The 27,744-nt window shown below is 36.8% G+C and overlaps 1 protein-coding gene across 7 annotated transcripts in view; it reads right to left on the reverse strand.

Moving 5' to 3' along the window:
• CLOCK (clock circadian regulator) overlaps nt 533-27,744 on the reverse strand; it is a 128,876-nt gene continuing 101,664 nt past the window's right edge. For 6 of the 7 annotated variants that reach the window (XM_018049467.1, XM_018049466.1, XM_018049469.1 and 3 more), the window contains 8 exons: nt 23,754-23,895; nt 21,915-22,015; nt 21,288-21,377; nt 16,842-16,994; nt 15,790-15,999; nt 14,860-15,065; nt 10,844-11,093; nt 533-8,197 (listed from right to left, as the gene is read on the reverse strand). In XM_018049467.1, coding sequence (XP_017904956.1) covers nt 8,018-8,197; nt 10,844-11,093; nt 14,860-15,065; nt 15,790-15,999; nt 16,842-16,994; nt 21,288-21,377; nt 21,915-22,015; nt 23,754-23,895 — 1,332 coding nt within the window. In that variant the 3' untranslated portion in view covers nt 533-8,017. The remainder of the gene's footprint in view (nt 8,198-10,843; nt 11,094-14,859; nt 15,066-15,789; nt 16,000-16,841; nt 16,995-21,287; nt 21,378-21,914; nt 22,016-23,753; nt 23,896-27,744) is intronic. The other variant, XM_018049470.1, reaches the window with a different exon arrangement.

Below are 27,744 nucleotides of genomic sequence, written 5' to 3' on the forward strand. Positions count from 1 at the left end.
CCCAGCATTCTCAACACAGCAGTCATTCTGCAGTAGTAACTTTGTGGGAGACAGCTGACCACTATTGTGAGGAGATCTAAACATGATTGTCAATTAAAAAGCAGCAGTTCACGTATTTCTGAAAAAGTCATTTTTAGAAACTTTTCTACCATGAAAAGTGTGTATTACAGGGTAGAAAAACACAATGTCCATAAAACACTGCAACGAAATCTCAGGTTAAGTCCCCAGACTATACCAGAAATCTCTGCAGTTAAAATATCCCTAATACTGCCTTAAATTGTTACAAACAGAATTAAGTGAGGAACTGTATTACTTCCTTGTTAGAAAGTAGCTGGTACACCTGGCAGTGAAGGCAGCCTGGTCCCAGCACCAGCCTAGCGAGTAACGATGAGGCTTTCTGAGGCCCCACACGCTCGTAACAGGACACAACTACTCAAGAGAATTCGGCAGATCAGAGCTTGCTTAGCTACCAGGCAAAAATTGCTAAATGCTGCTAACTCCATGGCTGAATAAAAGAGAAAAATGTCATTAGTAGTGATTTTAAAATATTTAATATTCTTTAAAATCCAAAATAATGTGATTCTTACAAGTTATGTGCCACATAAAGCAGGTGTTAAATTGAGAAATGTAGGTGATACTGGGAAACACAGCACTGAGGTATTTTTATTTTTAAAACTGAATAGGAAACAAAGTGAATCTAATTTTTACATTTATAAAAAAAACAAAATGCTACTGCTTGGCTCTTTTCATTGTCAATTTAGGTTCTGAATACATTACAGGAGCCTGTGGGAAAAAGCATTATAATAGAGAACATATAGTTTTTAAAAACTGCACATCATAACCTGAAAAAATGACCATACAGCAAGAGGCCTGAGTGGAGGTAGGCTAATAACACACTTTACACTCTTCTCAAAGGACAGCTCTGAGAAACAAGTGTAACCAATTTAAACACCAAATCAGAATGGCAATATTAAATCGGTAACAAAATGATCCACATTTTATACAATACTGTATTTCCAAACAGGTCGTGAAGATTAGCAGAGAACCTATTATAGCACCGTTAAAACCATTATTACCCATCATGCTGCTGTGTATTTTAGGATTTGGGCTGAAGACATTACTTGGAAAATGTCAGCCTTGTTTTTTTGTATATCAATCTGGATTTTAATGAAATGTTTGCTTTAGGAAAAATAGGTATTCTCAGCCATTTACAGCTCCACCCTTTCAGAAGGAAGAATGACAGGCTATATCTAATTTTAATTTTAAACCAAGAACCAAGCAGTAAGGACATACCAATGTCAAGAGTAGCACACTAAGAACCACACAGAACATAATAGAAATAATTTGGTGTGTGTTTTTACAACTACCAACTGATGTTAACAATTAAAAATTTACAGAGATAAATTTTTTTTTTTTTTTTTTGCACTAACTGGTTTCAATACAGCACTGAATTTAACTCGTCTTTGGGCTTCAGTCTTTACATAGAATGAATGTGCAAGTGCCATACTGAGGACCTTCCCCAACTTACTTACACCATGATAAAACAGATCTCAAAGTGACTCCAGGATGATCTAAATGACAGCTGTTCTGGCTGGCTGAAATCTATAAAGGAAAATGACACTTCCTGGCCAGTTGTTTTTTTTTCTTTTTGCATGATTGTCTGGTTACATAATACATCCACCTGAACACAATATAGCTTCTACATTTTAACTCTAGTATTGGCACAACCATTGCCAGTGGTGAATCTGCACCAGTACAGGCCAACTCAAAACACACATCATAAAACATCTGAATGTCACTTTCAAAGCGATGTCACAGTTTGTTTCCTCAGAAACCTAAAAGCATACATTTAAGAACAGGAGCGCTCCAATTTACCCTTAAAGAGTCAAGAAACACTTTTTACATCATTAAATCCAACGTGTGGTTGACTTGTTTTAATTACCGTTCTCTAAGGGTTCCCAAAGCTGGAGTGCACTCTGGATGTGGCCTGTGGGACTCAAAAGCCCTAAGGTGGACAATTCTGTTCCAATGCAGACCAGCAATAAGTATCCTCAAATTTCTAGGCTTTAGATGTTCACACACTGCTTTTATTGGACGGTGCTGTGTAGGAAGGTTTGGTTTGGCTTTGGTTTTAAAGGACCACGCAACATTATATATAAAAGACAGCGCACGTTATTTTTCTTTGCAGAAGAGTTTGCAGTATTTATACATTGTTCCGCCTATATTTAAGGACTTTAGATGGATTTTAATATGGATATGAGTGATGGCCATCAGAAGATGCTGATTGTTTTAGTAACATTTTCTAAATGGGCAAAACGGGCAACGTGTGCCATGGGTTCTGTCATACTGGCCTTGGGCTGTGTTGGGGAAGTTATATAAAAAGTGCCCATTAAATAGAAAAGGCAGCAAGTGAAACTAGAAAAAAGTTGGCGTTACTTTTACTTTTTCTTAACGAAGTTGAGAACAGGAGGGGAGCCTTCGGGGCACCTGGGCTGGGCTCCACCGCTGTGCTGAAGTGGAACAGATTTGGAGCGCCACCAAGAGGTGTCGCAAGGGCTGAGGACCACACGCACTCCCAGGAGGCAGAGCCAGTCCTCTGCACAGAAGATACGAGGCAGAACAAAACAAACCACAATTAAATACACGACACTGAAATCACGCTGATGAGGAAACAGAACGCAAAGATATTTAAAAATATAAATAAATACATGTAGCCATTTTTATTTAAGAAACCCAGACAACTACTTTCAAAGCAACTGCTTCTTTAAAAACCCTTTTTTCAATTCTCCTATAAATACTATTTTGATTGTCACTTAATGCAGCACCTCAGTGTTTGCTGGTGGTGGTAATGGGATTTCACTTAATGTCTTTTCATGAACTATATCCTGTTTCACCTAAGAACATTTTCCCTAGGAAAACCCGGGCAGCTTAGAAAATAACTTGCTAAATACTCAAAAACAGAACCCGCAAAGTTATTTTATTTAAGAAAAACAAGGAATGTAGTGTTAAATTATGACATGGGGATAAAGTATGCAAACAGTCACATGGAAAGAGTTTTAATTTTTCAATCCATTCACGGTTGCTTAATTTGTGAGCTGTTCAATACTGTTTCAAATATCCTGAAAATAACTGTACCAACAAAATTCATCCCCAGTGTTTCCACAGGAGACATTAAAATACGACCAAATTTTTTTTTTTCCTTTTCTTCAACCAAAGTAGTATTTCTCAGTTCTTTTTGTGCAAAAGCATTACAAGAGCAATTCAAATGGAAACACTGAAATGACATGCCAACATTTCAGAGCACATTTAAAACACTCAGAATAATTCTTGAAATTACTGGATTCTAAAATATGACTACCAATCACTTTTAGGTTAGTTCTATACATCTATTTCACACTGATGCAATTCTCCTAGACCTCTGAAAACAAACAGGCTCATTGGTCTCTTTTGGTGTCCACACAATAGGCAAGATAGGTTTACAATAGTGTCTAAATGGAACTAGGCATTTACAATCCCTTGACTCTACCACATTCAAAACAAAAGTCAAAGTTCATTTGGCTACCTTGAAATCACTCCCTTAAACCTACTATGGTTCACTGCATCTAAACATTTCTCAGAAATGTGTCATTTAAAAATTTCACCTAAGTGATGAGTTGGGGATCCTTTAGAAATGGTAATATCTAAGATAATAAACTTTATCAAAATGAATAATTGCAATAAAGTGCTTGTTACCTTTCAGAATGATGCTTTTCGACTGTGGTGTGATGTCTGCAAAGTGTGTGCTATTCCTACATAAAGGATCCCCAGGCATGAGAGTTGGGTCTTCTCACCTGTCTCAGAAAGCAGCAGCACTATCTTTTGGTAGGCTGACAATAGGCACGGTACCCATGCGGATGAGGCTATGCTAGTGCTATGGCAATGGGGGAAGTAAACTAGAAAAGTGGGAGGCATGTGAAGGGTTCCTATTATATTCATAGTTATATACAAATATATTAAATATACTATAAAAATAGTCAACTCTTTTCCTTTGCAACTACTTCAGAAGCTCCTTTTAGAAGAATGCTCACCCGCCCCAAACGAAAAAGACTCTTTTTTCTCTGATCACTAGAAAAATGGCAAGCGCCTTTGTGCTGTTTCTTTTCCTCCATTTAAAAATTCCCATCAGCTTATTTCTGGCTAGACTCACTCAGCAATAGTAATATCCAGTGTTTATACCTTCCAACACTGACTCCCGAGGGACTAAGAACAGGGTCACAGATATTGGAAAGGTTATAGACGTGAATGAGTTTTACACAAATGTTCATCAACAAACTTTCAATCACCAAAGAAATACAGAAAAAAAAGTAAAAATGTGCAATACCAGAGCAAAATGTTATTTGCAGTCCACTTTAAAAAATAGTTTACCTCAATGTAGTGGAAAATTTTAAAACTTGTTGAGTAATATCCAGTTTAAAATAATTTTCCCCTGTCTGTGTAGAGCAGGCAAACAAGTTCTATTTTAAGGGGCCCCTTTCTAAGGCTTCTTGAACAAGGGTTCATCTCCCTTCAACACACAGTGCCCTTAACTAACTGCAAGCAGAATGCTTTAAGGCAATGACCATCAACCCAAGCACTTTTGAAAAATTCCAGTAACATTTTCACTAATCTGCATTGCGTACTCTGTAACAAACTATTCAAAGTTACTGGCATCCCTTTATTACTAGTACATTCTTACACCAGATTTAAGTGATAGAGCACAGGACTCAAATTCCCCCTTCAACTTGGGACAGAGTTGGGAGATGGAACTATAGTTATTTACTTACATGTTATCCCCGTCCCCCGCATATGCTTTTCCACCAATATTTTCACTCAAATAATAAAGTACTTTAAAGTGTCTTGATTCTGCTTTGACACCACTCTCAGTAGCAACTTTATTAATCCTTATAATCCTCACTGGTAGTTTAAAAACAATAGTGACTCACCCAGGGCCACAGCAGTTCAAAGCAGCTAACACCTGACAATTTCCACCCAGAAAAAAAGTGTTTTTTTTAAGAAAAATGGAATATCAATGAGAGTAAAGAAGAGGGAAGATAAGATTTTTAAGTAGCAGAAAAGTGTCCCTATTTGGTATTTTTTCATGACTGAGATTTGGATTTCAATTAACAGCTTTGGCTACAGAAATGAAAGAATTACAGGCAACTGCTGAATCTTCCATCAGGATGCTCAAGTCTCGATTCATGGAGGAGGGGGTGGGAACCGCTTTTCGGTCCAAGTTCCAGGGAAGCAGGAGGAAAACAAAGTTAAAGAAGGAGCTGAGAGGCAGTTACTAGCTCTTCGGACACAACACTTCGTTCTGACAGCAAATGAAAAGCAGCCAGCTGCTTCTTTAAATGTAGCAACCATTTCTAAGCAGGAAAAAAGTGAGCTGTGAGAACAATAGGATTTATAAAGCAAAATCTTGTCTAATTTGCTTTCCCAAATATTTGAGGATGGAAAAATACTTGAAGGGATAGGGAGAGGAGAATGTGAATGAACTGTCTACAAATTTACCTTGTGGCTTGTCTCACACTTTGCTTGTGTTACTAAGTACACAGTACTCATGGTTCACCATCTTTCTTTTCACATATGGGACTTGGAAGATAAACTATAACAGTTCTTCATACCTTTTGTTTGCTAAATTTGCATCACTATATATTGCCAATAAATAGATGAGGCACAACTCAGAATATATGGAATGGCATGATAAGGTTAGGAAAGGCAAGTTTGAAGGGGAAAAAAAAATACTGTTGCCATACTCTACAACATCAACGTTGCCCATTGTGGGCATATGCTTAAGTACACACATATTATGACATCTATTCTTGACATTCATGACAAAGTCAGAAATCTCTTCTGGATGGTCATTTAGCTAGAAGATGAGCTCCTTGATATGTTAATTACTGATTGGCATCTAGTAACACTTCTTTTGTAGAAGGGTAGGTACCAACTTTCTTTGGTTGTTTTCTTTCAACATGAATTTTCTAGTTTAAGTGTGGCCAGGTATGATTTTCTACAGAAAGATAAAGTATATCCCTTAAGGATGATAGCTAAGCTAAGAACAGAAAAGTCTTAAGAACCAACTGAGAGTTCCCCTGACACCTTTATCTAGCAATTCGGTATTATTTTCATTGCCAAAATCTTTTGTTTAACCACCTCAATTCTGTTATACGTTTTAAGGTTAATTTTGATTTCTTACAGCTTCCTATCTTCCCTTTCCTCAGTAATAATTTTTGATAGCCAATAAGATATTTTCCCATTAATTTTCCTTTGTTCTCTAGTTATAAATTTAATTATTAGTACCATAGAATCTATAAAATGCTTTTTTTAATGTATGCAATTCTGGTTGGAACTTACTACCTTTAGAATATGGTATCACCAAACGAAATCTTAGTTCATATTTATAAAGCACGTGAGTTACAAGATTCTAGCGCTATAGTGAAGATAAAGCCAATCCCTAACCCTTCTTTTGTTTTTGCAGGATTTTAAGATCACACTGAGAAAATATTTACTGGTAATTCCTAAATGAATAAATTTAAGGAAAATGCTAATTTAGAAAAACAACTTTGTGGTCACAATAGTAACTCTGATAGTGTCACTAGGATGTTATCTTTTCTTTTGAAATTATTTGTACCTCTAATCCAAGAGAGTCTTCATTAGGAACTTCATGGTGCTGACACCCACATGCTATTAAAAATGTACCAAGATTTCAAAACTGCTACTGAAACTAGACAATGAGTTTAAGATGGTGAGTAATCACCTGAATGAAAATCAAGGCACTATGGGTTTTTTTTTTCTTTTTTCCCTTAAATAACCCTGAATCATTTCTGATTAAAATAAGCACTGAAACTGTGGAGGATAATAAAAAGATTCCAACAAATCCTAAAAGTTAAAATTCCCACCAGTGAGAACATTAAAAAGTGCCTAAAATATTTTGTGTGCAAATTCACTCCTATAACTGAAACATACTTGAAATAACTGTCAAGCTTGTTAAAAACCGTTTACACAACTATTTCCAACTAGGAACTAGATCAAAATATGTGCTCAAAACTCCCAACCATCTTAAAATAAAGCAGTGCAAATCCTATTCTTAAACATAATTGAAGAATAATGAAATGAAGGATATTTCTGAGTAACTTGAAAATCCTGTTTCAAATAATTTAACCTGAAAAAAAAAAAACAAAAAACTCCATTCCCAGCAGCACATCATACCTCACTGAACAAACTGTGACATCACAGTCAAAGTATGAACCAAAAAAAAAAGACTTGTGCCCCGGAAGAGTGAATAGAACACTACCATACTGTAAACAAAAGGGAAAAGAGGATGTATTAGTCTGCACATGGCGTCAGAATCTAAGGAAATGTACTCATACCTAAAGGAAGAGATAATGCTTTCATGCAGCATACAAAATGTTTTGCTTTCTCTCCTTTTATCCAGACATATACATAGTATTATTTTTACAGCATCTGTACATAGAGAATTTGAACCCACACAACATTCTGAAATTAATTACTATTCCATCATTATCTGAAAAGGGAAGGGGGGTCTACTGAGTCTACTGGACTGTCTTCATGGCATCATCGTAAGCAAACCCCTGACATGGATGGCAGTGGTGTGTCCTCTGTAACACTTGAAAACAGGCACAGAACCACTCAAAGTTACTAATGTTATTAGTGCCTTTCTGATTCACTGGAGGTCCTTTTTCATAGCTGAGCTTCTTAACATTTGGCAATATACTCTTTTCCCATTAAAAAATATCTGGGCAAGTAAAACACTGTCAGAATTGGCTGTGGCCCTATGATCACCTCCTGCTGGCTGGTATTTAATGTACATCTGCAGTGCTAGGCAGCATTTTCCCTGCTAACTAATTCCAGGAACTAGAACACTCAGTATTGCATCCCATGAAACCGCTGGAACTTTTCATCATATCCTTAGATCATCCGAGCAACTCTTTATGGACCACCCCCATCCTCCCTTGAGGGCAGAGAGGATGCATGTGTGCTACTGTGGTTGAACCTTGGAAGGATCCGTCAAGCTTTCAGTCCTGTGCCGACTCAGTTGCTGCTGTTGCTGCGACTGGTGTTGCTGGTGATGTGACTGAGGGAAAGTGCTCTGCTGTAGAGGAAATGCAGCAGAGAGGATAAGCTGAGTTGAAGGGTTCCCATGGAGCAACCTGGAAGTCTAAAAAGACAAGCGGATTATGCAACACTGCTTCACCCCCATTATACTGGGTACATTAAGACTACTCAAGTTTTCCACTTATCCATAGGGTCAAAACCTGTACATAAGTCTTGTTTTTGCTTTTGTTTTGTTTTTTTTTCTACTTAAAAATAGTATTCTGGAAAATGCTTATGAGCATTTCCCTCTTTTTGAAGGATATCAGAATTTCACTTTTTAGAAGGAAATTGAGCTAGAGATAATATGATACAGAAAGCTATTTATGTCCTGAGACAAACCACACATACTCTTTTACTTTATGTCCTAAAGACCACATTTTTAAACAGATGACACAATTTAAGCATTGCTAAGAGCACACGACATATGAACAATCTGTGGGCAAACAGAAAACACCTTCTGCACCAGCTTTTTGGCTGGTTAGAGCAGCAGTGGCCAGGAGCATGGGCCCCGAGGTACACCGCCTGGGTTCAAACCCTGGCTGCCCAGTTCACCAGATGTGCAACTTGGTCAAGATATTCACATCTCTGGACCTCATTTTCTTCATTTACAAAATAAGGATAGTCAGAGTACCTCCCACACTGGGTTTTTACGAAGATTAAATATTAACATTATTATTTAAAAGTACCATAAAACTGAGGACACAATTACAGACTTATGTCCTTTATGTAACAGTGTGATAAACAAAGAACAGAACAGAACAAGAGCACAGGATCTGAAAGCAGAAGCAGCCCTGGCTTTGAGCTTTGCTCTCTATTTATTAGGCCTTGGGCAAGTGTCAGCTCCATGAACCTCAGTTTCTTTTGCCTAATTTTCTCCTTCTAGAGATACAAAGGAAACTAGTCAAAAGAAAGTGGAATTTTAAAATTAGTATCTTTCTTCACTAAGGACAATATGTCTTAATGCAGGGTTCATAATTTTTAAAAGGAACTGTAGTCAGTGATTTCTGCAAATGTGTATGAAAGACACCTATACAAACACACAGAAGGATAGATCTCTGAAACTTAAAGGCCACTGAGCTTTGCTAAGCACTTGGAGACATTTTCTTTTTCTCACTGTTATTAGGAAAAGCTTTTGTAAGATAAAAGAATTCAGGGTATTTATGAGCCTTATAGGGTTACAACAAAAGTATATTTTGCAACTAGGTGTTACATAATCAGAAAAGACAAATTGTGTATTTCTATCTACATATTAGTGTATTTCTAAAGGATACTGCCTATCTTGCTTCTTAGAAATGTTTTTTTTTCCCAGAAGTGGAAGAGAATGTTCATTCTTTTAAGAGCCTTTGTTCTCTGAGAGACTCAGAAAACTGAGTTCCTAGGGCAAGTCTTCTTCCTTTCTAAGCTTCTGCCTAATTCTCACTACATACATTTCCCCTAGAGAATAGTTTCTAACTTATCATAAATTCTTGTCATTAATTCATTTGTAACAATTGCTAACCCAGTCATTAATGGCTTAATGTCTAAAGGGCTGTATGACTCTCAAGAGATAATTAAGTAACTAGCCTCTTTTTGTTTAGCACATCATCAAGTTAAGAAATATATCTGCACCAGAACACCAATGATGATGAACTAACAGTGTATTTATGCGTGAGTATATAGTATAATACTGAAATCTTCTAATTATACCATATGTTGTATAACTTTAAAAACTGATGATATTTGCCTGGAATAAGTGGAATGGTATCCAGCACAAATTGTGGCTTAGCCTATATTCAACAGTGCTGGCCTCTTGGACCAGTAAGGAAAAAGCTGGATTTTCAGATATCACAATCTGCTATTGTGATGCCCCAAAGAGGGCACTGAGGCCCAGAAACCTGCCTGCTGCTTTGCTGAGGACCCCAATCTAGGTGGCTCTGTCCTGCATCCTGCAGATAAGCAGGTCTTGTCTGCTGTGCCCATAAGACATCTGTGTCTGCATTTTGGTTAATCTGAGTATCTATTACATTATTCAAGATAGTGGTCATTTATGAAGGCAAGTTATACTTAAAAGGTGTTTAAGTATATACCTTATACCAGCCTCAGTGATTCACTTGCATCTTACTCATGAGATATGAATGACTAGCACCGCCATATCATAGATGAGGAAACTGATCTGAGCAAGTTAAGTAAACTGCCAAAGTTCACACAGCATGTGGTGCAGCAGTAACTCAATCTCAGAACAGCCTGTGCCTTCACAGTATTTTTCTTCCAATATTAATTTATAACAAAAAAGTTATAAAATTTAATTCAATAATTTAACATAATGCCTAAAGTAATTAAAAAAAAAAAACCCTTTCAATACTTATGATCTGTAGAGAGCACAGCTTGATGGGCCCTAGAGTAACAAGAGAAGAGAGAATGGTGCCTTTGCTTGAGTTCCAGAAACTCTAGCCAGACAGAGCTCTCTGTAAATTGCCTTGATATGGGTAGGAAGCAGCCACGTATTGTATCCACCAATTTAGATAACTGGGTATCTCCACAGCAGTACTAAAAGTTTCCTAAGAGAAGAAAAAGTAGCCAACTGGGATAAGCTTTCTGTATTTATAGAAATTTAAGTTGTACAATAAGTTTTTGCAGATTTTTCAGCTCATTTACAGAACTTATCATTTAATCCCTAATTTCCCTATAAAAAGGTAAACACGTTTGGGACATTCTTCCCAGGGAGAATTACCTGTAAAAACTGCTGCGGTGGTTGAGTCAGCTGAGCCTGAGATGGTTGCTGAACTGAAGGGAGAGGCTGTTCCTGGGAACTCTGCTGCTGCTGCGTGACTGACAGTGTCTGTGACTGCGGTTGTTGTGGAGCAAAGGTAGGGTAGGCAGTCACTACCTGACCCATAAGCATAGCGCTAGGTACCATGACCGCCCCACAGGCTACAGGAGCAGTTACTAATTTGGTCACAAGTTGCTGACCTTGAGAAAATCTGTTAAGAGGAAAGAAAGGGAAGGGGAGTCAGAAGTACAAGTATACACTATGAAAGGCAGTGGGCTGAATATTTCTCTAAGATAATACCCATGATATTACCAATTTAGCTTTTTAAAAGCCGTATGTTCCAATTTTGTTTCCCTTCAGGATACCAGTGAAACAAATGTACAGAGCAAAATGAAGCGATCACAAACAAAAATACAAGCTCTTTTTTTGATATCCCCATGCAAAAGAATGAAATTTGACCTTTACATCATATAAAAATTATATAAAAATTAAGTCAAAATGGATTAAAGACTTAATAAACATAAATGTCGAAAACTGAAACTCTTAGCATAAAACACAGGGAGAAAGTTTCATGACACTGGACTGGGCAATAATTTCTTAGGTTATGACATTAAAAGCATACACAACAAAAGAAAAAACAGGTAAACTGAAAAACAAATTGAAAATTTTTTATGTAGCAAGGGACACTACCAACATAGTAAAAGGGCACTCTAGAGTGGGAGAAAATATTTACAAATCATGGATCTGGTAAGGGATTAATAACTAGAAAATATAAAACAATACTACAACATAGCAACAAACAATCTGATTAAAAAACTGCCAAGGGTCCTAAATGATATTTCTTCACACTATATACAACTGGTTAAGAAGCACTGAAAAGATGCTCAATATGACTAATCATTAGGGAAATGCAAATCAAAACCACTATGAGATACATCACATTCATTAGGATGGCTACTATCAAACAAAGTAATTGTGTTGACAAGGATGTGGAGAAACTGGAACTTCTGTGCACTGTTGGTGGGAATATAAAGTGGTTTATCCATTATGGAAAATAGTATGGTGGTCTTTCATCAAAACTAAAAATGTAACAACCATATGATCCAGCAATTCCATTTCTGTACATATGCTCAAAAGAATGGAAAATAGGGACTCAAACAGTTGCACACCAATGTTCACAGCAGCTATTCACAATTTTCAAAAGATGGATATAACCCAAGTGTCCATCAGTAGACAAATGGGTCAACAAAATGTGGTATATATGTTACAACTGAATAACACTTAGCCTTAAAGAGGAAGGAAATTCTGATGCATGCTATAACATGGCTGAACCTTGAAGACATTATGGCAAGTGAAATAAGCCAGGTAGAAAAGACATACATTATATGATTCCATTTACATACAGTATCTAGAGTAGTCAAACTCACAGACTTATGTGCTTAGAAAGTAGAATGGTGGTTTCTAAGAGTTAGGTGGAAGAGGAATGGATATTGTCTGATTAATATAGATTTTTAGTTTGGGAAGAAGAAAAAATTTCTGGAGATTGATGGTAGTGACTGTCACAATGGTGCCAACCTGCTCATATGTCAATGAACTGCACATGTGAAAATGGTTAACATAGTGAGTATTTTGTTATGTGTATTTCACCACAATAAAAAAATGTAATGCACGCATGCAAAAAATTCTTAATCTGTTAAAAATATCAACTTTTTTCTTTTTATAAAACTACTAGGTACTTGGGAGTTAGATATATGTGACACATGGTTCATTTTGCTAATCAAACTTAAACCTGTGCTGAAGGAATTATTTTAAAAAAACCTCTAAGTTTATAGATGTTTACATTGTAAGTTGTGTCTTATAAACATAACTGACATTTATGTTTCAAAACTAAATGACATTCTAACAGCATATAAAAATACCCTCAATTTACAAATTTATCAAGAGGCATAGTACCCACTGTACTATGTACTATTACAATTCACTAATATTCCATCCCACCCACTATCTTCATGCTTCCACAGTTTTTAATAAAAGAACAACAGAAAACAATGCCTTTTCAGGGAAAAATATCATTTCTATCTGCCTTTTCTGTGAGATAAAGTTAGTTTCTAACATTGGTCACTAAGGTGAGGAAATCAAGATAAGACTCTACTGTAGATTTAACATGACCTAACTGCAATTACAACCTGTTTTAAGGTAGATAATTATAACTACACTTAGCATATCTATGCTAACAGTTTAAATGTTCCACAAGACAAAACAATTCTATTTTGAATCCATGCAAAATCTTAAAAATAAAGCATTGTATATTATGTACTTTAGGATTAAAGTTATTATTTAATACAAAAACACATATAATGAAAAATTTACAAGCAAATAACATTACAGAGTGGCTTAATCACAGAAGTGCTAAGCACTAATTCCTCTGTAATCTTAAAAGAATTTAGTATCTGAATTGCCCAACTGCCCACTGCTAAGTATGAGAATATCTCATTCCTCTCTGGCACCAAAAGACATTCTGCAATTTACTTTGGCTTTAACTTCTTTCTTTGTATACACTGCTCCCTCTGCCTAGAATACCCTCCTGTGACTCTCTGCTACACACATATCTAAAGCAATGTGCTTCAGACACAGGCCAAGTATCTCCTCCCTGAAATTTTCCCTGACCACATTCCTCTCTTCACCTGCTTGCCTCAACCCATAAAACTGCTCACTTCCTCCTTTTCAAAGATCTACTACGTATTTATCATATCAAATAATACTGATTTATTCACCTTTCTACAGCTTTGACTATTCTGATCTTTTCTGGGATAAAGAATGTGCCATACTCATAAAGCAGGCACTCAAATATTTGCTGAAGTTGTTTTTCCCCCTTCAAATACAGCTGTCTACAAATAGTTGCTAAACCGTGTCCTCTAAAATGCATGTCAACATTCTATGTTAATAGATTTTCCCTTGGGCTTTAAATCTAGCCCTTTATAATATTTCTATGGAGTATATTCATGACACTTCCTTTGAAAGCTGGACTTTTTAACTTGAAGGAACTGAGTCCCAAAAAAGCAGCAGTGAGTTTCTCTCTGATCTTATTGCTTCTGCAATCTAGCAGCTTCCTCACACTCTGGAAAGTATTAATAGAGTTTCAATAAAATCTACTACAAAGTCTAATACAACAGCAAGATTTTATTATAAAAGCAGCAGTCTACTTATATTGCACTAAAATTAAAAAAATGCATTTAAAATGTAATTTTTAAGACTACAGAAATCCTATAGTTTTGAAAGATATCTTTCTTCCTAATATTTGAAAAGGTTATTTTTTTAAAAGTATCTATTTCTAGGTCAGCTACTTGGAAGACCAAAATTAGCCACAGATAGTGATTTTTTTCTAGAATTGCCCATAAAACTTTAGTGTAGTGTATGTTTCAGTACTTGAGCTCTGAAATCAGACACCCAGTTTTGAATTCAGATCCTCTTCTTCACTCCCTTCACAGCTTCAGACCTTTGACCAAATTTTTTATTCTTTCCTGGGAAATAAAGACCCTCACACATTTTTTTTAATAAGAATTAAATGAGATAATATACTTTGAGCACTTAGTACAGTACTTAACAAAACTCAAGAAAGGTGAGCTAAACTTACTCCATAACACATATAAACCGTGGTAGCATATACCTTAACCATTGCTACTGCATTGACAACACAAGAGCAGCTGTACTGAAAAGATAAAAGTTTTATAGTGATACAGACAAAACCTATCATAAAACCTGTGTAGAATTTGGATTCTACCATATGTTAGCACATTTTTGAACATGAAATAAAATGAAATAAATTTGCTGTTTCTCTTTTATTATAAAGTACTTCAACAAGGATACATTGTTTTTATTTCAAATTCTAGAGTGAGCAATAAATTAAAATCTCATTAAAAAACCCAAGTATTGTTTTATTATCAAACAACTGACATCTTTGGAAACATGACAACTACCTGATCTGTCTGTCCTGAGTGAATGTAGTTACTGCAGCACTCTGGGAACTGTTTTGTGGCATACTAGATGGAATCTGGACCATGCTTCCGGCCGTCGGCTGAGAAATCACCATAGTGTTATACAGTGGGGCTGCAAGAGTGCTCTGTGTCTGACTGGGAAGAGATGTTTGTTGACTGTGCCCACTCAGTACATTCTGTTGACTCTGCTAGAAAACAGAAGATTTTACAGATAGAAAAAAATTTATTCAGGAATTATGCTTCTACTACTAATCATTCTAACAATAGTTGACATGACAGAAAAAGAAGTGGCAGAACATACTACTCTGGGAGAAACTGAACCATCAAGGAATAACTTGTAATATCTGAGAATGAATTAATCTTCAATATCTCGCTGGAAGGTAAGCTATGATTTTCGAAAAGGAGCATGGTCTTAACAAGGATGACATAAAATATACATGAAGAACTACTAAACACCCAAAGTAACTGACATTTGACATTTTTATGTATTTCATTCGAAGTCTTGAGATTTACAATCACAGATGCATGTCAATTACCAAAATTTCCTAGAATGTTAATTAAGCCATCACTGCCCTAACAAAATACATTCTTCACATATGGTAACATATATCCTGGTCAGAATCCTGCAACTTTCTTTTTTTTTTCCACACACAGAAGTAGTTTGTATATTCATTTCAAGCAAACTGCAAAAAAATCTCTGAATGTTGAACTACAGGAAGCATTCAACATTCAACAATTTAAGAACAATTTTGCACAAAATACTTCATCACTCTCAATACTATAGTTTCTAATTATTACTATTAAAGTTTTACATATGATATTGTTCAAAATGAAGCTTTTGTTTTTGTTTTAGCGACACCACACATTTCAATCACTGAACATTCCCTAGCCCACTGTACTCAATAACGTTACCTGACTTGATGTACTTTGTAAAGTCTGCTGTTGTATCATATGCTGAGTTGTGCCAATGTGTCCAGTATTCATTCCACTTTGAATCTGGTTAGTTTGAACAACCTGGCTTTGCATATTTATAGGTGCAAGCTGCTGGATATTAGATGAATTTCCCGAAGAAAGTTGAACAGAACCAAAATTCAATCCAGGGGTTGACTGTTGTAAAAACATCTTTAAAAATAAAGATTACGTTTAAATGATCTTTTTAAATTAAAAAGAATGAGAGCATTTTTAGCAAAAATAGCTAAAAATTAAGTTTTAAAAGCAAGTAACAAGAAGACTAAGCATTCTGAATGAACAATGAGCAACAAATAATTACTGAATAAAATATGATACTCATTTTCATTCTTTCAATCATCCTAACCCCTAATCATGTTTCTAATTGCCAGAAAAAGTGTTATAAATTTCAAAACCTCTACTTGCTTGACACTTTACATGTTGAGGATTATTATACACGCTAATGTTACCCAAACTCAGCTACTCAAAGGTCTGTGGATTGGAAGCTCTGCATCACTCATCATTTATAATTCATGGCATTAGAGAGAAGTGGTTTTCACTTGAAGTTTTTACCAAAGTCCTAGTTGCATCGGATAGATATAACTTTGGCCCTGTTGGTTGACCAAATAAGACTATAATTTGAATCATACCTACCAGTAAGCTATTCAAAAAATTACTGATGATTAATTTTAAATTCTGTACCTACATATACCTAAAAGTCTATGTAAAGTATTATTTTGATATTATGGGAATTTAAGCTTACTAATAATTAGACTGCTAAAACAGATGACTCTAATCTGGAGAAACAAAAATGCTGATGGAAACACTCTTAGGAATCAAATTATCTTTAGCGACTGTAAATGCAATCATAATGAGTAGATAACCAATGAGTATTTACTGAACTAAATGGATGAAACATATCTTTTGCATCTCACTTTTTATTAAGAAAAGTCAATTTCCTAAGAAGCCAAAATACAAACGGCATGCTTTGTTTGTAATCAAATGTAGTAACTTACCTGCAGTCCTTGACCATGGACCATTTGAAGCTGTTCTTGAATTTTTCTTAGTTCTTCTTGTTGCCGATGAATATTCGCCTCTATCATTCGAGTCCGTTGCTCCAATTGGTCTTTGAGATGCTGCATGGCTCCTAACTGAGCTGAGAACTGAAACTTAAGTATTGTGGATGGAAAAAGTGTAACATATTTTACAATCACTTCTCATAATTGTAAAATGTGAAATGCAAGCAGTATAACATGAATTAAGACTGTCATGCCAGTTACTAATTTATTGCTTCTCAACGCCTAATTCACCTATCCTTGCTCAGCTTTGTGGTGCTAGAGCTGGACCCCATAAATGTTTCTCCTTAATCAGCAGGCACCAGCAGTCATGTCAGTGATGATGTGGAGGGATACTGTAAAGGGAGAATGGGTTACCTCTCTGGTTCTAGTGCTTTTCCTTCGTGCTCTTATGCCAGTGGGCAGCATCCTACTGAGTGTCATCAGCATCCAGCAGCTGGCTTTCCAGCAAGTCTCACTGGCTTGCTAGTGGGCAGCTTCCCAGCAAATTTTACTGGTATCCCAGCAAGTGGCTGCTTGCTCCCCAGCCCAAGTCTGTGGCACTTCAGTGAATGTGTGTACCATTCAGTGGCTATAGCCACAGCATCTCCAATGGGACCTGAGTCTCAGCTTGGCCTGGAGGAGCAGTTCAGGAGGGTCGAAGGAGTCTTCTGAGCTGTTGCCCCTTGGCAACTCTCCCTTTCATTTACCTTTAGTGGCTGCTCTCTACACCGGTCTTCCCTGTATCCTTCTGAATTCTCTTAACTGCTCTCAGTAGTTAATCTCTGTTACCATTTAATAATTTTTTATATAATCTCTGTTCAAATTTCTCATCCAGCTCCTGACTAGAGCTTGACTGATTACAAATGACTTCATAACACTGGCTTTTAAAGACCTAAGTTCCTACTGTGGTGCTACTACTTGATAGAACAAGTTCCTGAACTTCATTCCTGATCTTTAAACAAATGAAAAAGTGGTCTGCACCTAGAGTTATTCACATAAAATTCTGTCATCCCAAGAATGTCCTCTTTGTGTAGGTCATTACATATCTGACAGACTAACCAACCATAAAATTTTCAACAAATTGTTCTCAAACACAAAAACCTAGGCTTTTAAAGACTAAGCAATTATAAGTGAATGCACCATATGCGAACAAAAGCACAGTTATTCTACTTACAGAGTAAGGTTTTCAATCTCACTTCTATCTGCTTCACCTGAGTTATAGACAGCTTCTATTTACTACTGCTTGAAACTAAGCACATTTAGTGATTCACCACTTAAGTTTAAATAGGCTCATTTACTTATTTCCAGGAATATTCAGCACAGGATGCAGTATAAAAGCAGAAAGAATCTCACTTCATTGGAAATCTGTCTTACCCTAAGAGTCTCCTACAATGCATGTAAAAGCAAATGACACCCCAAAAGCTTTTTTACCCTATCTTTGAAAGTTTGTTTTGAGAATATTGAACATTACTTTTCAAAGTATACAACTCTGACTTCTGAAGTTGACAATAACCAGATCAAACATCAGATTACACTAGGTATGAAAAAATATTACAAATTTAATATCCTCATGCCTTAATTTTTTATTTGAAATTTTATATTTATATTTATATCATATAAATATATTGTATCCTAAAGTTATTTATACACTTAGGTAAACATCATACTGTCACCGCTTGAAGAATTTCTATTAAATACAAATAAGAAAATAAAAATAAACACAGCAGAATAATGGGAAATAATATCAAAGAACTAAGAGGAAAAGTGTTTGGCTTTATCACTGAATGAAATGAGATTTGAATACTTATTTGAGGATTCAGTGCTGATAAAAACTACTCCAGATACTATTTAATAATATAGTGCTGCTATAAATACCTTACACAATTATGTGTTGCTACAAGTCAAGATTATGACAATTAGATTGTTAGATTATGACAGTTTACAGCAATGTCAATATATTTGTACAAGTATCATAATATATAATAGCTATAATTATATATGTCTGGTGGCTCAGATGGTAAAGAATCTGCCTGCAATGCAGGAGACCTGGGTTCAATCCCTGGGTTGGGAAGATCCCCTGAAGGAGGGCATGGCAACCCACTCCAGTATTCTTGCCTGGAGAACCACATGGACAGAGGAGTCTGGTGGGCTACAGTCCTTGGGGTCACAAAGAGTTGGACATGATTGAGCAACTAAGCACAACTGAAGTAACAACCATATACGATAAAGGTATTTTTAGATACCTAGTGCTAATATTAGAGAAGGCAATGGCAACCCACTCCAGTACTCTTGCCTGGCAAATCCCATGGACAGAAGAGCCTGGTAGGCTGCAGTTCATGGGGTCGCTAGGACTGTTTATAATAGCTAGGACATGGAAACAACCTAGATGTCCATCAGCAGATGAATGGATAAGAAAGCTGTGGTACATATACACGATGGAGTATTACTCAGCCGTTAAAAAGAATTCATTTGAATCAGTTCTGATGAGATGGATGAAACTGGAGCCGATTATACAGAGTGAAGTAAGCCAGAAAGAAAAACACCAATACAGTATACTAACACATATATATGGAATTTAGGAAGATGGCAATGACGACCCTGTATGCAAGACAGGGAAAGAGACACAGATGTGTATAATGGACTTTTGGACTCAGAGGGAGAGGGAGAGGGTGGGATGACTTGGGAGAATGACATTCTAACATGTATACTATCATGTAAGAATTGAATCGCCAGTCTATGTCTGATGCAGGATACAGCATGCTTGGGGCTGGTGCATGGGGATGACCCAGAGAGATGTTATGGGGAGGGAGGTGGGAGGGGGGTTCATGTTTGGGAACGCATGTAAGAATTAAAGATTTTAAAATTTAAAAAAAAATAAAATAAAATAAAACATTAAAAAAAAAAATGGGGTCGCTAGGAGTCGGACAAGACTGAGTGACTTGACTTTCACTTTTCACTTTCATGCATTGGAAAAGGAAATGGCAACCCATTCCAGTGTTCTTGCCTGGAGGATCCCAGGGACGGGGGAGCCTGGTGGGCTGCCGTCTATGGGGTCGCACAGAGTCGGACACGACTGAAGCGACTTAGCAGCAGCAGCAGCAGTGTTAATATTATTTGAAATTAAGACAATGTGGAGATAGCTTCAGCATCAAACAAAACAGAAAATTTTGGATCATTTCTAGCACAACTTAGTACTTTTCATTTGTCTGAGGCACTGAGTGAGTGCAGTGATAAAAGTTGCGAAGTTATAATCAAAAGTGTCACTTTTATAATACCTCTCCTTTGTCTTGCTAGCTTTTATATTTAAGCCTCCTTTGGGACTCAGCCTAAGTAACAATTCTTCCAGAAAATTCTTTCACTTCCTCAGCAATTAAGAGTCCATCTAATGTGCTCACGTGTCAAGCTTTAGACCTTGAGCATAGATATTTGTAGTTATCTATCATTCCCTCTAGATGTAATAAAGTTTCTTAGTATAGATATATTTGCACTGCCAGCACCTACAATATCTGATAAGGAGCTTAATAAATGGCTTATATATAAACAAATGAATATATGAATAAAATTACTAAATTCTTCCAATATCCATGGGAAGAACAAAATGGACAACTACATTTCATCTTTAATATTTTTCTATGAAAAGTGAAAGTGTTAGTCACTCAGTCATGTCCAACTCTTTGTGACCTCATGGACTATAGACCTCTAGGCCTCTCTGTCCACGGAATTCTCCAGGCAAGAATACTGGAGTCGGTAGCCACTCCTTTTACCAGGGAATCTTCCTAACCTAGGGATCAAACCCAGGTCTTCTGTACTGCAGGCAGATTCTTTACCATCTGAGCCACCACAGTATTTCTCAACAGGGATTAATCGGGATAGCTTTTTGTTGTGCCAAAACTGTCATGAATCCTAAAGACAACTAAAGTACCAGAGGCACCCCAATATCACTGACAATCAAAAAATCCCCAGGTATTCTAAACGTCCACAATTGAGATTTACTCCATTACTCTATATTTTTAAAAATCACTAGTAGCTTGAAAGTGAAAGTCACTCAGTTGTGTCTGACTCTTTGCAACCCCATGGACTATACAGTCCATGAAATTCTCCAGGCCAGAATACTGGAGTGGGTAGCCTTTCCCTTCTCCAGGGGATCTTCCCAACCGAGGGATCGAACTCAGGTCTCCCACATTGCAGGCAGATTCTTTACCAGCTGAGCCACAAGGGAAGCCCAAGAATACTGGAGGGGGTAGCCTATCCCTTCTCCAACAGATCTTCCCGACCCAGGAATCGAACTGGGGTCTCCTGCATTGCAGGCAGATTCTTTACCGACTGAGCTGTGAGGGAAGCCCCACTAGTAGCTTAAAGACTATTTATAATTAAAAAATATTTAACAGAAACAAATAAAAATACCTGGGACATGCCTTGTGGAACTGGTAAATTTGCAGATTGAGACATCACAGGCTGTGTTAATGACTGACCAACAGTCTGGGAATTTATAGACTAGAAGCAAAATAAAAAACAAAACTGGGTGACAATCATTTCTATACATGAATACTCCCACCAGAAACACCACCATGGCATCTTTATAACTGAATTACAGCTTTCAGATGAGCCTCCTACATTTTCAGATGAGCACAGGCCTGTCTCTCCCTCTAAGCTGGAAATGCTTGGTCCCTATCTATCTTTCTATCTTTCAAGGCATCTGGTACATTATCTCGCATGGGCTCTCAATAAGAGTTGCCTGGACTTTACTGAAAGTGACTGGTATTTGAAATTAGATATAAAATGGCTCTAAATTATCAGCTTTCCATAATTTAAAAAAAATCTAACATTTTATCTGAAAAATAATCAAAAGGACTTGTATGTTTGACTACTACACAAAAAAATGAAGACCTTGAGTAACTGTTGTATATCAACAACTATTTTGAATTTCATAGCAAGGGATAATGAATAAATGAATTTATGAATATTTAGATGATTCCCCCCCACCCCTTTTAATAAATCTTTATTCAGAAACATACTATATGAAGAGTTTACCTGACTACTAAATGATGATCTCCTTTGTGCCATCTTTTCATGAGCTGGTAAATGTTGTCTAGGAGGAGTGCTAGTATCTGTTGGCATCTTTGTTGGTGTAGCTAAGGTTGGTCAACAGAAACAGAATAGCATTAGTACTTGAAAAATACAATTTTCAAAGATCAATCTCAAAATGCTTTCCAGTGAATAAAAGTGGTCTGTAAAAGAGTTGTTTTTCTAAATGATACAATAAAAGTGAAGTCTGTGACAACAAGATGATTTATTTTAATTACCTCTTTTTAAGGATAAAGAAAACATCTGAAATAGGAAAATTTCAAATATAAAATGGTTACTACCCCTACAATTCTATAATAGAAAAAACCAATAACTTAATTTAAAAATGGCCTAAGGACTTGAATAGATATTTACTCAAACAAGACACAGAGATGGCCAGTGTATGTGAAATAATACTCAATATTCCACTAAATATCAGGGAAATGCAAATCAAAACCACAATGAGACATCACCTCTACCTCTAAAGAATGGTTACTATCAAAAAATCACATTGTAAATCAACAACAACAAAAAAACCTTATCAACTGTTCAAAAAAAAAAATCTAAAGACAAGTATTGGTGAGAACTTTTGTGAAGGTCTGGAAACTTTGCACACTGTTGATGGGGATGAGAAATGATATAGATACTGTGGAAACAGTATGGCCATTTTTCAAAAGAATTAAGATTAGAACTACCATATATGAACCAGAAATCCCACTTCTGAGTATTCATGAAGAAAAACTGAAGCCAGCATCTCAAAGAGATGATAGCGCTCCAGTGTGCACTGCAGCGCCATTCACAACAGACAAGCTGTGGAGACAATCTAAATGTTTGTTGACAGGTGAAAGGGCTAATAAAAGGTGATCTATACATACAATGAAATACTGCTATTCATCCTGAAAAAGGAAGGCTATTCTACAATATGTTGCATGAATGAAACTTTAGGCCATGATGCTAAATGAAATAGGCAATGACAGAAAAAACAAGTATCTCATAATGATATGAGGTTACTTAAAACAGTCAAACGCATTGAAACAAAGCACAATGGTAACTGCCAAGGTGGGGGGCGGGGAATGGGGAGTTATTAATTAGTGGGCATAAAGTTTCAGAAAAGCACAATGAATAAACTCTGGAGATCTGCAGTAAAATATTATACCTAGAGTCAACAATAATGTATCATACACTTAAAGGATTTCATTTTAAGTCTGCTTACAACAGTAAAATAAATTTTTTTCTTTAAAAAGAAATACCTATAATAAGGACATTTTTTCCCCTAAAATCTCAGATATTCTATGTTTAACCACTTTGATGTTCCACCCATGATGTAGATGTCAAGTAGTTCAAACAAGTCCCTTTTTCATTATAGTCAGTTTTAGTATCTGAGAAATAAAAGTGCTAGATTCTTCTAAAAAAATTTTAAAGTGTATTAATTTAATGACAATCATGCATGTTTTCATAAAGACAAAATACACACTAAACACTTTCAAAAAAGTAAACCAAGAACACTTACAGGTGCTATCAATAAAAAAGGAATTACTGTAATAGTTTTGCTTTCTGTCTGAGGGATGATTAAAAATACCAATACCAACATCACTACCTACATGTTTTATAGGTTACTTTATAAATTAATTCTTTGCCAAATGTGAACAATGTGCCTCTTGCTCACTGCAAAAGTTACTGTATTTCAGAAATGTAAACACTCATCATTTGAAAGTGGCAGCTGATGAAAAACGCTGGTAACAATAATGCAAACAATTTAGAAGGGCATCTTTAAAGGGAAGTCTACTTTCAAGCTAGGGTACTCACAGGAAGGGTCCGAGACCGCTGTGTGAGATGATTTTCTTGAACTCCGGGAGGAAGCAGAAGGAGTTGGGCTGTGATCAAACCTTTCCAACGCTTCCTTGAGACTGACTGTATTTATACGATTATCAGACCCAGAATCTTGGCTCTAAGGAGACAAGAGTAAAGTAAATGTCTTCTGTGGTTCAGTTCAGAGGTCCCAAATTAGTATATCGCTTGCTAATTTCCCCTCCCCAAATTCAGTTTTCAACCATAACAAGGCAAGTGTACCTGTGTAATAACTAGGTAAAGAAGTGAAAATTTATTTTTTATAGCCAGAAAGTTTTGGTTTCCTTCTCTACTGAAAGAAACAACAGATGCAAAGGAATAAAGTTGGACTATTACCTTATACCATATATAAACGTTAACTCAAAATGGATCAAAGATCTAAACTTTAGAACTAAAACTATAAAACTTTTAGGGAAAAAAGGAGGGAGGCTTTATAACACTTCACTGGGCAATGATTTCTTGGATATGACACTAAAGCACAGGCAACCGTAATGCACTATGAACAAAGTGGAAATGTACCACGGAATGGGAGAAAACGTTTGTAAGTCATTTAGTTGATAAAGAATTAACACTCAGAATATATAAAGAGCTCCTACCACTCAACAGCAAAAAAAAAAAACCAAAAAATTCAATTAAAAAATAGGTAAAAGTCTTGCATAGAGATTTCCTCCAAGAAGATATATAAATGGCCAATAAATACATGAAAAGATACTTAGTATCATTAATCATTAGGGAAATGCAAATCAAAACCAAGAAATACACTTTACATCTATCAAGATGGCTATTACCAAAAAAATTAGAAAATAACGAGTGTTGGTGAGGATATGAAGAAACTAGCACCCTTGTGCAATGCCACTGGGGGTGGGGGTGTTCAGCTGCTTAGTCACGTCCAACTCTTTGCGACCCTACGAACTGCAGCCCACCAGGCTCCTCTGTCCATGGGATTCTCCAGGCAAGAATACTGGAGTGGGTTGCCATTTCCTCCTCCAGGGGATCTTCCCGAGCCAAGGACTGAACTCAAATCTCCTGTGTCTTCTGCAATGGCAGGTGGATTCTCTACCACTGAGCCACCTGGGAAGCGTGATAAGAATGCATAAAACATTTCCATAGCGACTGAAGTGACTTAGCAGCAGCAGCAGCAGCAGAGCTACTATGGAAAAGTGTAACAGCTCCTCAAAAAATTAAATATAGAATTACTATATGATCCAACAATTTCATTTCTGGGTATATGCCCAAGAATTAAAAGCAGGGAGTCAAATGTGTATTTGTAAGCCATGTTCCTAGCAGCATTAACCACAACAGTCAAAAAGATGGATGCAACTCATGTCCATCGATGGATGAATGAATAAACAAAACATGGTATATATACACACAATGGAATACTGTTTATCTTTCAAAAGGAAACTCTGACACATTACAATATAGATGAACCTTGAGAATATTATGCTGAGTGAAATAAGTCAATCATATACAGACAAATACTGTATGATTCCACTTACATAAGGTACCTATAGGAATCAAAGTCACAGTCGTAAGGTGGCTGCCCAGGGTTGGAGAGGAGGGAATGGGGAGTTGCTGTTGAGTGGGTATGGAATTTCAGTTTGGAAAGATGAAAAAGTTTTGGTGATGGATGGTGGTAATGCTTACACAACACTGTGAATGTACTTAACACCACTGAACTTAAAACTGGTTGAGATGGTAAATTTTGTTACATATATTTCAAATCAGATTAAAAAAAAAAAACAACCAACAGACACTTTAGTTTATAAAGGCACTGTAAGTATCTTTGGAACTCAGCATTTGACTGCTCAAAATCATCTTCTTCACACCAACTCTGACCTTCTCCAGAATTCAGTATCTATATGGATGATTCATGCAATACCCTGTCCTGGCCTCTCAGCTTTCTAGGAACTCCTCATTGCTAATAACTTCTTCCTCTGTTCTACCTGATTCAGTCTCTACTCTTCATTACCAGATTACTCTAAATCTGGTAATCTGTGTGCCTCTAAAAACACAAATTAAAATCCAACTTTAAACCACACTTCCCTGTCTGAGCTTTCCAGTTCACTTGTTCCTTTAGAGACAATTACAGTCAACTTAAAATGATACATAACACTAAGCAGAAACATTACGTTTTCCAGCGGGCTCACTTTCCTACTCTCCACAGTTATTCCATACTTTCCAGAAGTTCTTAAACCTCTTTCTCCCTCTCTCTCCACAGAGAGCTCTGTTTTATATAGATGAAAATACTTGCCACCACCATATATGTAACTCTACGTATTAACATGCTGTGCTATGCTTAGTCACTCAGTCATGTCCAACTCTGTGACCCCATGGACTGTAGCCTGCCAGTCTCCTCTGTCCACAGGATTTCCCAGGCAACAATACTGGAGTAGGTAGCCATTTCCTTCTCCAGGGGATCCTCCCAATTCAGGAATCAAACTGGGGTCTCCTGCATTGCAGGCGGAGTCTTTACCAGCTGAGCCCACCTATTAACATACCAGGTATATAAATAGACCCATCTTCTGTTTGCTCATTATAGTGGAGCAAAGTGTCAAAGAGGGTCCGTCAAAGAACCTCCATATGCAACAGTGAATTAAGCAACAATAAATACTATTCCCTATTGCAGGGAAGCTACATAGAAGGCAATGTGTGCGTATACACAGATATAAATAAATATGATTTCAAAATTACTACTATCACAAAAGGAAAAAATGGGTTATGTGACACAACGCCCACTGTCCTGCACTCTAATTGCTCTTCACATCCTGTTTTGTCTCCATCTCCCACCCTCTCCCAGCTCCTGAAACCCTTCTGCCTGCCTTCAGTTTCCCTAAGCAGCAAAAGCTGTATTCTCAACCTCACTGATGAACATTCCTTCATTGGCGTCCTCTGACTAAAACCTAGAACCCCCCACCCCCTACCCCCAAAGGATACCACTTTCCTTGTAGGTCTCTTAGGCAGCTGGAGTTTCCTTTCCCTCAATCTTCAGACCTCTGCTCCGGAGGTAGAACAGAAGTCTTCCTACTGCTCTGGCCTGAACATTCTCCCTTCCACCTTTCCCAAAACTCACAGCTATGAACGCCACATTATCACACCAAGTAACTCACTATCTCTCCTTGCTGTAGTCATTTACTCACCTTGTGCTTACTCCTCACTAAGTAGCTGAATTAAAGTTTCTCTACTCCTGGCTCAGTACTGTCCTTACTGATTTTTTTTTAAATTGGAGTATAGATGATTTACAACATTGCATTACTTTCTGATGTACAGCAAGGTGATTTTTTTGTATATATATCTATCCTTTTTCTAATTCTTTTCCCATAGGTTATTACAGAGTATTGGGTAGAGTTTTCTGTGCTATACAGTAGGTCCTTGTTGATTAGCTGTTTTATATATAATACTGCACATATATGTTAATCCCAACACCCTAATTTATCCCTCCCACCTACCTTTCCCCTTCAGTAACCACAAGTCTGTTCTCTAAGTCTGTGAGACTATTTCTGTTTTGTAAATAAGTTGATCTGTATCATTTTTTAGATTTCACATATAAGCAATATGATTCTTTCTCTGACTGACTTCACTTGGTATGATAATCTCTAGGGACATCCATGTTGCTGCCTTCTTTTTTATGGCTAAGTAATATCCCACTGTATATATGTGCCACAACTTCTTTATCCATTCATCTACTGATGGACACTTAGGGTGCTACCATATCCTGAATATTGTAAATAGTGTTGCAACTGAACGCTGGGGTGCATGTATCCTTTCAAATTACGGATTCTGCAGATATATGCCCAGGAGGGGGACTGCTGGATCATCTGGGAGCTCTCTTTTTGTTTGTTGAGGAACCTCCCAAACTGTTCTCCATAGTGGTTGTGCTTATTTACATTCCCACTAAAAGTAGGACGGCTCCCTCTTCTCCACATCCTCTTCAGCTGTTACTGATGGT

This window comes from Capra hircus, chromosome 6 (assembly GCF_001704415.2).
Source record: "Capra hircus breed San Clemente chromosome 6, ASM170441v1, whole genome shotgun sequence".
In the NCBI taxonomy this organism is placed as follows: Eukaryota; Metazoa; Chordata; class Mammalia; order Artiodactyla; family Bovidae; genus Capra; species Capra hircus.